The 13,027-nt window shown below is 48.7% G+C and overlaps 1 protein-coding gene across 1 annotated transcript in view; it reads right to left on the bottom strand.

Annotated features, from left to right (window-relative positions):
- The window catches only part of CASZ1 (castor zinc finger 1), a 274,039-nt gene that overhangs the window by 25,289 nt on the left and 235,723 nt on the right, over positions 1–13,027 (bottom strand). Inside the window, exons 6-8 of the mRNA XM_058039162.1 lie at positions 8,288–9,125; positions 5,509–5,577; positions 1,278–1,368 (exon numbers count right to left, since the gene is read on the bottom strand). Coding sequence (XP_057895145.1) covers positions 1,278–1,368; positions 5,509–5,577; positions 8,288–9,125 — 998 coding nt within the window. The remainder of the gene's footprint in view (positions 1–1,277; positions 1,369–5,508; positions 5,578–8,287; positions 9,126–13,027) is intronic.

The following is a 13,027-nucleotide window of genomic DNA, read 5'->3' as shown; positions in this document are numbered from 1 at the left end:
TTATTTTGAGCAGTAATTGAAAAGGCCTGTATTCTAATGTTTAACAACTTTTCTAGTCTGCCTCATAGGAAACAAATGATTATCACTTCCACTCTTTCCTCCTATAATATCAATCCTGATCAATCTCATTGGTATTGGCACGGGAATATATGGATATAGATTTCAACAGAAATCCCTTAGAGGCTGGAGCCATGATTTCCCAGGGCGTACATACAGGATTGCTATTGCCAATCATTGTTAATTTGTGCCCACTTATTACAAAGCGTTACTTATTCTAAAATATATCTCAGCCATAAAATAATTTGCATTTTAAAAAGCAGCCTAAATCCTTATTCCCTGTGAGACCAGACAGCTCCTTTGCAAGCAGCTTCCAGACTCCTTAGGAAATAATCATGAGGCCAATCATAATAATAGGTTTTTCTGTTTTTTCCATCCTTTGTGTTTCTCTCTTTCTGGAGCAGGGATATCTGTGTGACAGTTGGGATAGACTCATCTTGATTACTTGATGCTGGGCTGGAAGGACCAGTCTGCGCATCCCGGAGAGAAACTCTCCTTTGATCAATAGAAACCCACAGCAAAGCCCAGCAGCTCCAGATCAACTTCCTCTGCTGTGGTCAGGCTCAGCCCCGCGAGACCCAAAGGTCTCCCAGGGCAGGGCTGGAGCTGTGTCTGGTGCACGGCAGAGGCAAACTCTGGGATTGCTGCTCACGCATCAGCCTGACCACAGAAATGCCAGTGTCAAACTCTGGACCTGGGATCAGGGTAAACAAACACAGCACGTGACCTGCTGGCTTGACGTGCATACCCTGGCAGTTCTCCCAGCAATTACAGCATCGGTCCTACCCCCGCGCCTTCCCCACAAATCCCACGCTGCTGCTGGTCTTACTGCGTGTTTTGTTGCAGATACTGCTGCTAGAAAGTCACTCGGGCAGCAGGAGGGAAAGAGACAGACTAACAGATCAGCATTCCCTAGTTTCAGGCACAGTTTGTAACACAGCACAATTTATGCTCTTGGTGTTTCACTGATATAAATGTGGAGTAGTTCCCACTGACTTGAGCTGATCTATATTTGGCTCCTCATTGTAGTGGTCAGAGTTTGGTTAAACGGTATTAGATTGAGTTAAACGGGAGCAAAGCAAAGTTCTGTTAAATTCAGAACATATCCCGTGCTCTTCCAGAGCAGCACAGTGAGAGGGCAGGTGCATGCAGGTGAGAGGGGAGCCCAGGAGGACGCACTCTCCCCGTGGTTTGTGCTGCTGCTGGCAGCGTGGCTGTACCTGGTAGTTGCACTCGGGGTCGAGGCAGTGGTAATGCTCTCGGTACTGGTAGGCGCAGTGTATGTGTCCACAGTGCTGGCTGCCAGAGAACCTGCAAACGGGAGGGAGGGAGACACGGTAAACCACTGTCCTGGCAGCAGTGCCTGTAAGCAAGGTACAAACAAACTGAGTTCTGTTCCTGCTTTTATCTCGCATGTTTATGGCATTAAACCCCACCTCCTTTATCCCCTCCAAGGATGGTGACCCTTGTGCCTTCCCTTGCTTATTTGTCACTATTTAAAGGTGCTTCTTGAGCCGGATCACTCGGGTCCTGTACATCCCTAATCTGTCCTTCCCCTTGGAATTCATCTCCGTTATCTAAGTTGTTTACTTGGGGAAGCATAAGGAAGGAGGGTTCCTAGAACTAAACACCACACAATTCTAGAATAGAGTTTACATACCGAACCAGCAAATTTCAGAAACCTCTCATGACAGAAGGAGACAAATAAATGTTGGGCAAATATGGATTCTAAATTTTAAGTATAAGTCCACCTAGTAGGATACCAGAAAAGCTGCATACAGCAAAGCTGAAAACTCCTGACATACAGGGTGGCAAAAAAGACCAGAAAGACAGAATTGTTGTGTAATACCTACATACAAACAGTCAGTATGCAGAATTTATTGACTGACAGACACACCAGGAACTGGCACAAAGGGATGATCCAGTAATGGGGTAATCAGTGCAATGAACTCCCTTGTGTATATTCTAGAGGACCCTAGAAGAGCTTGAAAGGGAAGAGCAGGGGAGAGAAGGGGACTCAGAGGGGAAACATTCAAAGATAAAGTACCATCTGCTCAAAGGTTCCTCAAAGGTTCCTCACGTCACTTAAGTGCTAAACACAGCAGGAGTGCATATGATAAAGGGCATGGCAAAGAAATGAGGAAGGGCAACAGATAAAAAAGGAAAATGAGAGGAGTGAGGGTATCCTGGGGCAACTGAGGAATGGGGCAGGAGCAGGGAAGATTACAGATCATAGTAAGGTGAGGTAACACGAGGCTGTGGAATAGAAAAAGTCTAGATGAAAAGCAATACTAAATAAGCCATTTCTGAAGCACAGTAAGGAAGAGGAGGTCAACTGTGGAGACAGCAGGGCCTCTAGGAGATGGAAAGGGGACTTAATTGACAGAAAAGATAGACATTGCTAAAAAATTAAATGACTTCTTTGCCTCAGCATTCACAAAGGGAGACAGGGACAGATGCCAGGAGCAGACATGCCTTTCCCTGGGGAAGGAGAAGAAATACTGCAGGAAATCAGGATCACGTCAGAACAGGTGATTGAGAAACTGGAACAAACCTCAGCAGCAGAGAAGAAACAAACCACAAGGCAAACAGCAGGGCTGGCTGCACAAACAAAGGTGTGGAACTGAGAGCAGAGGAGGAGATTCCTGCTCAACGCCTGGGTGCCTGCTCAGCCTGTCCAGGGCAGCCACCAGAGCCACCGTGGCACTGACCAGGGACATGTGGCTCCACAGCATAACCAGCTGGTCCTGCCAGTCCAGGGCTTTATGTCAGCTACACCACCAGCAGCTCTTCAAGGAAAGCAAGTGCCCTGTGGGAAGCTTCCCCTCTATTCCACTGATGTGATGGGGGAAAAAGAGAAAAGGGCTGGAGACCTGTGCGGCGCAGGCCAGGCAGGGAGAAGAGGATGATACAGACTTTGCTGACAAATATAAAGCAGTTCAAATTATTATCAAAAATGAGGATGCAAAGGGACCAGAGATACCAGGTGGAGTAAAAGAAGGGCCAGACACCAAAAAGATCTGACTCCAGGAGATGAGTTACTTGAGGCACCCTAGCAGGAATGACACATGGGCTCACTTTAAAAACAACAGCTAAACAAGCACTCCAGCACTCCCAACTCCTATCCTCCTTACCATGTGCCACAGAAAGGTGTGTGTGGTGTCTACAGCACTGGAAGGGACAAACAAGTGTTCCACCAAGTGTGGTGGGGGAAGGAGGGAAGTGGCAAACGCAGCACAAAGGGGAAATTCTGCTCCTTCAGTGGGCAAGGTTGGGCTCCTAAAGGGTTATATTATCCTGTGTTTCTTCTGACACTTGAAACAGTTCAAAGCTATTAATTTTTAAAGCGCAGCATCTGTTTAGGTTTTTCATAACAGGAAAGCTTACACACACCACACACTTACATGCACACACACACACACATTTACATGCACAGACTCTACAGTACATCCACACCCCCTGAACTTACTTAAACATAAATTTCCATGCACATGAACAGACACAAACATACACACCTGAAACAAGAAACTCACGGACCAGCTCATCACACTGATATACAAACCCAAACTCCTAAGTTGTCAATACAGACACATAGATGCAATTGCACAAGAACAACCCACTCCCTCTTCCTTCACATTAATCGGTTCACCTTTTTTTTTCTTTTGCCAGAAAGTCTTGATCTGGCAAGAGTTGATAAATAAATAATAATAAAAATAATAAATAAAGAAGTCAGCATGCTTAGAGAGTGTTTACAGACTCATTACTCTGTAACGATGATGTGAAAGAAGAAAAAAAAAACCCACCCCAATTACAAGGGGGGAGGAAACCCACACAGAAATAAATATTTAAGCAAGTGCTGCCAGAAGCACCATCTGCTGAGGCACTAATAATAATAATAATAATTTTTTCTGTGGTCTTTTTTTTTTTAATTATAAATATACAGGGAGGAGGAGGGGGAAAAACAACCCAACCCAAACTAGCTAAGTAAGAGGTTTTGTTTTGTTGTGTGAGAGAATGGATTATCCCTGGGCAGCTTTTGGCAGTGGCTTTGGCAAACTCATTAAGCTAATTATGCAGTACAGACATAAGAGTGCTGTGTCTCTTCTCCCCCCACCCCTTGATTTTAAGGCTTTAAACTGTTTTTTTTTAAATGTGTGTAAATTGAAGGGAAGTGGCTGTGCTGGCAACGGGTGGCTTGCGGAGCCTTTTAAGCAGGATGTGGTGTCCCTGAGGTGGCTCACAATCCTCTCCCAGCTACCTGCCCGACCCAGGGAAAGGGGCTTGCACAGCTCCAGGAGCAGTGCATGTGGCTGAAGTGTTTACAGTTCTCCACTTGAGAGGGGAATGGGGGACAGAAAGGTGCCACCTCCTCTCCCCCTGCGATTCCTACAATTCCTGCCATCTCAGAAATAAAAGGATGCCGCTCCTTCTGGACCTGGGATAAGGGTAAACAAACACAGCACGTGAGTTTAAACCCCTGCTTTCCTTCCTATATTCTATATATTCTACTACTGTACTGTCCCTTGAGGCAGCCAATTCCCACATGAGGGAATTGCTGCTTGAGGAGCTGCCTGTGGTGGCACAACTGCCCTCTCTTCCCATGGGCTTTTCTGCCCCCTTCTCCTACATCTGGCCAAAGGGGAGGAAATTAAGTCACTTGTCATTCCATTCTTGAGCTAGGAGAGTGCTGTTCCCACTCTTTTTCCCTGCCAAAATGTTCCTTTTACTTTCCTAGGAGACTCTCTGTGGGCTCTGCTAAGGTGGGAAAGCACAGTACACACTCCCTTCCACTTTCATTAATAAGTGCCCAAGTGCTGGTGGGGGCAAACCCTCCAGTTTTTCCCTGGAGAGAAGTGTTTGCTTCTCTTTGTCCCACCACAACAACTTTGGGCTTCCTCTCAGCATCACTGTCCTGACCTAAGCATGCCCACAGCTGTGATAAGGTGCCCTACTCTGCACCTGATTCAGTGAGGATTTCTCAGAAAAAAAGAGGTGCAAAAATGTTCTAGGATAAACATCCCATGTTGATGCCAGGAGCTCCCTAAACTCAAGTCACTTGTGAATGTCTCTGGCCGAGATTCTCAGAGCTGAGATGCTCTCTGCTTGCCTCCTGCAGACATGGTAGGGGGAAAAGGCAGTGGACAGAAAGAACAACAGCCAAGAGGCAGAACTCCCATTTAAATCCTGGGCTTCTTCAGTGAAGCAGTTTTCCACTATTTGTCACCAAGTCTAACAGCTCCAGGGAGCTGAGCATGCCCTTGGCATGACTCTGTCCCTCTCACAGCTATGCTCTCCCAGTCAGGGGGACAGGGCAAGCACAGATGACACGGGAAATGGAAGTGCCAATGTCTGGTTTAAACACCTGATCCAGACAGGGCCTTGTCTCTCCCACCACCACTCCATCTTCTGACTCCCAGCCCTCTCCCCAGCAGAGTCAAAAGTTTTGCCTACCTGGCAATATACTTCTGGTAAATATTTACGTCTTCGCTGACGGCTGGTTTGTCAGTGGGTAATCCATTCCTAAAGGGAGACACACAGGGCAGAGCTGGTTAGCAGCAACAGGGCACAGCTTAAACTCCTTGTTTCTCTCACACACCGCTGACAGATCAGGAGAGAGGGCCCAGGGAAGGGTACCAGCAAAGACACCCATAAGTTTAATTTCCCTCCCCTCTGCTCTTCAAACCCTGTGCCTTTTTCTCCCAGGGAAACACACAGGCTGTGTACCACCCTTCCTGCATGTTCCTTCTTTGCAGGACTCTGAGCAGTTTGTTGGACAAAGTGAGAAGATCAACCACAAAAACCTGTTTCTACAGAAAAAATGCCTCTACAAAAAAGTGATGGCCACATGCAAACACCTCTCTGAGGCACCTGGCAGTTCTGCCCTGGTGTGCACAGAAGCTTTGCCCCTGGCTCAGCTGCAGGAGAGTCTCTCATCCAGCCACTGTGAGCTATTGCCCATTTCTCTCTGGGAACAGTGGCTCCAGCCCCTGAATGGGGCTTAAAATGCCTCTTTGGTTCATAGATACCCCAAAATTCTAACAGACAGATAATGTATTTTAATCAATGAGAAAACCACCTCAACTGTCACATAAGCCTGGATTATTTTACATGGTTAGGAAGCAGATAAAAATAACATCCTTAGTGAGGAAAATTAGATGCAGGGCCAGACTCCAGCCTACCCAAGAGACAGGTCCACCCCAGACAGGCTGCACACCATCTTCTCTGTGTGCTTTGCCCGTGCCCAGCCTCCACTGAGCCTCCTTGCAGCTCTGCACCCTGGTTTAAACAAGGACACTTTCACAGAGTTCACTTGAAGGTGGACGAGTTCAGGGCAGGTTAATGGCATTGGATCTGAGAGAGTTTAAACCCATGCATGTGCAAGGGTGTATGTGCAGATGTGTAAAGGGTAATTCCTGCCCGGTTATTGAACCCAGTGGGGACTGGGAATGGGAAGCCACAGCCCAGATACCCCAGTCAGCACCTCCTTCACCAGCACAGTTAATGGGCTGCTGCCTTTTGTCATGGGAGCCTCTATCTAGTGAGCAGCCTGAAGGAGAAGGGTCCAGAGCCCGTTCAGTACTGCAATGTGTGATCAGGACACACCAAGGGCCACGTTGAAGGCCACGGTCACCTCCATTCCAGCTGCAGCCCCACCATGATGCCCTGGTTGAGGAAGCCCTGTGGCCAGAGGAAGGCTCACCAGGGTGCTGGCAAACCCACATCTGGCAAGAGGCAGGAAAACAAGCAAGAGAAAGGAAAACAAACTGGGATCCCAGTGCAACACCACAGCAGGTAAGAGGCTTGCTTATCTTGCTTGTGCCTTTAAGCACAGCTCTAGGATGGCAACTGAGCCCCAGGCAGCTGAATGTTCTCAAGACACTTCAGGCACAGAGTCTTGGACCAAGTCACCCATCAAACAGGGTGCTGAGTCTCCAGGAATATTTACACCACTGTGCTTTTAACTAATAGGAGTCCCTGCCTGTCATCTGTAGCACACACAGGTCCATCCTGAGCAGGATCCTGAGCAGATGCAGATGTTAATAGTCCTCTGTCCTTTCCCATACACCTTTACCATGGAGCTCCCCATCTGTCTGCAGGCAGTTGATAAACAACCATTTCACATGGGAGACAGGTATCATTACATGGCTCTGCCTTCCACATGGGGAAACAGGGAAAGTGGGTGATGCAGACTTTGCTGGGACTGCAAAGAACATTCAAGCAAGCTCAAGGCCTCCTACGTCCACATGCCAAACACAAAACAGCCTTTTCCTCATCAGAGGACCAAGCAGTAGGGTGTGTGTGATGGCACAGAGGGCAGGACAGAAGGCCCTGGACTTACTACAAGTGACCTCATGGGATTCACAGCTCACAACAGCCCAGATTCACCGTGAGAAACAAGTAAACCCAAACCATGGCAAGAAGGCAGAGAAGTCTCTGCCTTCCTCCCTGCTGCAGCCTGACATACATGTGTATCTCTTCTACAGCTCCCACCTCTGGAAGGCACATTAAAAAGTAATCCAAGATTTGGCAAGACCTTCAGATACCTCCATTCAGTCAATGGCATCACTGCAGAGACTGCTGGCAACGTATGTGCAGGAGGTTATTAGTGGTAATTGGGCTAATGAGTTTGCCCAGTCTGAGGGGTAATTGAATCACCTCTGTTTGTGTAAGCAAATTGAGAAGACACAGGCCTGGCCCCACAGAAGTAGGTATATGCCTAACTCCTATGGAAATTGATGAGAATTAGGCACCAAAATGTCTTGTGAGTTCTGGGACAAACAAAAAGCCCCATCTTGCCAACAGTAAAGCCAGCAGAGTCATGCCTTTTAGTTAAACGGAAACAAGAATCAGGTTCTCCTGCAGACACACCCAGATGCCTGGGAAACCAGAGAGGGAAGAAAATAAAGTGGTTCCAACCTTGACCCTAAGAGTGCTGACAGCACCATGTTCCCTCCTCTTTCATTTTCACATACGAACTCAGGAGCTATTGGACTCCAGATTCATGGCCATAGCTGCTGATGGCAGGTCACAGCCTTAGAGCAGACCAGATAAATAGAGATGTAAGGTATAAAAGAGGAGCAGACACTTTGACAGAGAGCAAAGAGAACCATCCCGTGAACAATGCAGTATTTAACAGGGTAAGAACTTGGAATTGCCCACTGAACCACACACAGACTGATGGTATGATCCCCCACTAGCACTTAGACAAGAAAAGTGGAAGTGCACTTACTTTACTGTAGAGACTGTTCCAGTTGTGATGGAGTCTGTCTTGGAGAAAGTTGATTTCAGGTACTCAGGAGTGTTGAATGGCAATGAGATGGACTGCTCTGGCCCGGCCACTGGAGTGCTGCTGGGGGTACTGGTGAGGGAAGCAGGGGCCAGGCTGGGGACTGGAGCTTTGACTGGAGTGAGCTTCTGAATGTTCCTCACGTCGTACTTGGAAGGCCGGCCTACCTTGCCTGTCTTGAAGGCGATGGCTCCTCCCATATCTGGGCTTCCTTCCCCAGGCTTGAAAAGGTGCAAGTACTTGACGTTTTCTAGGTCATACTTGGAGGCCTTCTTGTAAGTGTTGCCATTTTGTGGCCTGATGCTCTCGCCCGTCTTCAGCTTCTGAATGAAGAAGTCGTATTTGGAGGCCCGCGACATCAGGCCCTGCATCTGGGAGCTGCTGGCAGAGGGCAGTGGCAGGATGGTGGCTTTGGTCTCCGTCAGCATGGAGGCGTCTGCGCCCGGCACGCGGATGGGCTGTGCCAGCACCGAGGACGGCTCCTTGCCCAGCTTGGAGCCCAGCTCCTCAGACTTGGCCAAGTGCATGGGCCACGAGAGCTGCTCTCCGGCCTTCAGCTTGCGGATGTACTCCTCGTACTTGGAGAAGCGGGCGCGTTTGCTCATGGCGTCTTCGCCGGGGAGGGAGGCGGCGGCGGCGGCCTCTGAGGTAGCAGCGTTCAGCTTGTCGAAGCTGATCTTGCGCGCCAGCTCGTCCCGCATGTTCTGGTCGTCGTAGCCGAACATGCCCAGGAACTCGTTCATGGTGGTGGCGGCGTAATCCCGCAGTGATGAAGCTTCCCCTGCGGTGAAACCAGAGGGGAGAGTCACACCAGGCACTGATTTTTCTTCTCCTCCCGTACCAGCGCTAGTAGTGGGGAGGGGGAGGAAGGGGAGAGGGGAACATGATCTACTGACGTTTGGCTCACTTGTTAGGTTTTATGACTCTTAAATTAATTTGTTTAAAAAAAAAGTAATTAATACTGGGGTAAAATAAAAAGAGTTCATCAATGCCAGGAAAATCAATTTCCTAAATGTTCTAGCCGATGGCTTTTCAGTACATTAAACAAAGTTTCATAAATGTCTCTGCACTCTTGCCTTGGCCTAATATGAAGAAAAAGTAATTTTACTGGAAGTGAGACCAATGCCAATATGCCAAGGTTTGTACAGATCTGTCCTTGTGTATATTTGTGTATGGAAGGAGGTGCACAGAGGATAGATGGCAGCATGCGTAAGGGGGAAAACCCATGTGAAATGCCGCGTGTGTTGGTGAAGAGAAAGCAGGGTTGGCTGAGAGCAGGCAGGACACAATGGTGTGAAATGGATAAGGGAGATGGGCAAGGCAATGTATGGGGTGGAGCAGGAGGAGGGCAGAATAGAACAGTGCAGAGAGGAGGAAAGAAGCAGAGGTGCAGATGAATCAAGGCAGGGGAAGAGCAGCAAAGGCTGTGTGCAAGAGAAACCTGGCAATGGGGAGTGCAAGAAGGAGAGTAGAAAGCAAGACAAAGACAGGACAGTTCCCCATCACTGTTGCAGTCCTTCCCTTCCCTTCCTTGTCAATTTTGTAAGGATTCACTCAGCTTGCTCTCCTCCATCTCAATTCCTGTAAATGGACAGCTACTACTTGCCATGTGGAAAAGGGCCACAGTCCAGTGAATGCTATGGAAACCTACAGGCAGCCTCTCAAGCAGCCAGGAACAGCTTCCAGTAACACCAGGAAAAGGGAAAGTCCACACAGGTGAAAAATAGGTAAGGAACAGCCTTCTCTCCATCAGGATTTAGGCTGAGGAGAGAAAGCTGCTGTCCTGATGTGGGCTCCAGGGAGGGGGAGAAAGCCAGTGCCCCGGAGCATGGGCTGGGGAAGGGGCAGGAAGGGGTTAGTTTCACGGAGCTTGGTTAAAGGGAGGAAGAATGAGCAAAAGCTGTCCTTCCTTGGGTCTCTCCCTCCCTTCTTCCCTCCCCTACTCCCTCAGGCAGTTTCACAGCCCACCATGGTGGGGAGAACACACATCTGGAGGTCACCCAATATCAGTGTAAAGGAGGAAATAAAGACTGCTCTGATGCGCCGGCTTGGCCTCGTTTGGGCTTCAGTGTGACACAGCGCTCCTCCTCCTCCTCTCCCTCCTGCTTTCTACTGCAGAGTAAAGATTTACAGTGTGCAGGAGTCCTTCAAACCTCCCTCATCATCTTTACTCAACACTTGCTCTGGCTCTAATGGGCAGGCACATTCCTCCCCAGGCAGCCAGCACAGGGAGGGACACTGGCAGCAGAAGGGAAGTTCCGGGCATGGGGTCCCACTCAAAACAAAGCAACACTGCCTTGAAGCACAGTGGAAAAGGAAGGCACCAAGACGGTCAGTAGATCCAAAAGATTCCTAAGAAGTGGGGAATCTGACAGCCAGCGATGCCACTTGCACAGGCAGGCACGTACACGAGAGCGTTTCCGTGCACCAAGAGCCTGTCAATGAGCACAGCCCAAGTTCAATAGCCATCAGCTCCCACAAATCAGTTTTCACAGGACTCTGTGGAGGAAAAGACTGCCTGTGACGGGCACTAAATGGGCAAGACCATGAAGGTCACATTCCTGCTCCAGGACTGCCTGGAATAGCTGTTTCACTGCAGCAGAAGTGCTGCTACACTGGCTCCTGTGTGCGTGGTTCTGGGGGAAGGCGATGGGAAGAACACGCCCAGAGCCTGCAAGGCAAGGGACAAAGCCACACCTGCTGGGAGCTGCTTTGGCCCAAAATGACCTTCCAGTTCCAGGCACTTAAGCCCAGCATTCTGCATGGGATTTGGGATGCCTGGCTCCAGAATAAACACCCTGTTAGTCACCGAATGGGTGGCAATGCCCCTGCGGTGTCAGGCTCAGGGCACAGCACACCCTCATGGGTTGGTATTAACCTTACAAGATGTTAAATGCAGAACCATTCCTCACTGGGTCCAGCAACAAGACTTGCCTGAAGGACAACTTTATCTTTCACACACAGCATATAAAAATTTTCATTCTGCTTTAAAGCAGTTCTCCTCTTCACCTCTTTTTTTTCTTTTCCCCACTTCCACTTCAGTGTAGCCCTATGACCCAACAGAAGAGAATGAACCCATGAAATCCCTACTGGGTCTAACAATTTCCTGTTTCTGTTAAACCTGCTTTCCCTGTTCTGCTTTTCCTTTCTTTTTGGACCAGTAAAACAACCCCCAGCTTTGCTCATAATGCCCTGATTTCCAAGGACTGCACAGAAAAACTCTAGCCAGCTTGTGTCAAGCTGCAAGGGGAAAAAGAATACCACACTAAGGATCTGATACAAAATGAAACTATTAAATGTGATTTCTGCTAGCTTTATCTGCCTGAAAGCCAGTGTGCCCCATCTTTGGTACCATGTGGCTGTACCTCAGCTGGGTAAACAGATGCAAAATCCAAGCCTATGGGAAAGGGGAAGGGGGGTGGTCCAGAACTTCTTCTGAGCTTTGTGAAGTCTGAGCTCAGCTTTCACTGTCATGGATTTAATCCCCAAACCCACCTTGAATTCTGCTCTTCCTTTGCTCAGATTTGGTTCCAGATGATCACAACACCCTCCCTGCTTTGCTGGTGCTGCTCAGTCTTTCCTCACCCACATTTCTCAAATGCTGTGGCCAGTTCCCAGTGCTCACTGCCAGCAACTGCAGCTCTACTCATCCAGCGTGAGCCCAACAAGCCCAACACATCCCATAAAGTTGAGACAACCTGCATTTAATTGCTCAGGCACCTAACATGAAGGACAGAGGCTCCTCCAGTGGAGGCACCCTGCAACAGAAGGGAGCTGGCTCGCCAGAAGGATCGTATGAATTTCAGCCACCTCACTTCACATACACTTTCAGACAACGGTGAAGAGGTAATTGAAATTACCTAACTGACAGAAAACCCTCCTCATTTCCACAAACAGACAAAAATAAAGCAGGGCAATCGTTGGGAAACACTCCCTGTGAGGACTCCTGGAAGCCACAGGAAGCATTATCCCTGTGTCTTCCTCCCCCTTCCCTGCACTGCATTTTCCTCTCCTTTCCTGTGTGATAATAAAGGGCTCCCTCTCCCCCAGTCGCTGCTCTCCATTTGTGGGCATTGCCAAAGAGCAGAGATCTGTGTGTCTCAGAGCAGCTATCATATCACAAAGGATCCGAAGCTAGCAAAAAAGGCGCTAAAAATAGCCTGCAGCAGCACACTATATATGGAAGGAAAAGCAAAACAGCCCAAATGGAGTGCAAGGTCTGGATACTGGGGGATGGGACATCCCAGCCAGGGCTTTGTCTTTTATTCTGCTTGGGAGGGAAAATACATAGACCTGGGGGATACAGGATGATGAGCAAGAAACTGGCACTTGGCGTGTACGCTCTCCTAAGTGAAGTCTCCCCAGGAAATTAGGAAGAGAAAACTCTCCTGGTTGAAAACAGGGCCAATGAATATTCCAAGAGACGTAGCCAAGAAGCTAAGAAAAGAAAGGCAGATCCAAAAGCTTGTACAGGGGGAAGCTCCTACTCCGGCTGCCTTAGCCCACTATGTAACAGCCAAAGTGAAGAACATGTGTAGGAAAATCTGCCTGGGTGTGTGTGTGCGTCAGTGAGCGACTGTGGAACGGGATCTGTGTCAGAGACCGCACCGAGAAATCCCATTGCTATATATAAATGTGCACAGAGAAGCATGGGCCGGTCAGTGGGCAACAGAGGATGCCTGA

This window comes from Melospiza georgiana, chromosome 22 (genome assembly GCF_028018845.1).
Source record: "Melospiza georgiana isolate bMelGeo1 chromosome 22, bMelGeo1.pri, whole genome shotgun sequence".
Classification (NCBI taxonomy): domain Eukaryota; kingdom Metazoa; phylum Chordata; class Aves; order Passeriformes; family Passerellidae; genus Melospiza; species Melospiza georgiana.
The sequence above is the reverse complement of the archived record's forward strand: the minus strand, read 5'-3'. Positions and strand labels throughout refer to the sequence as shown.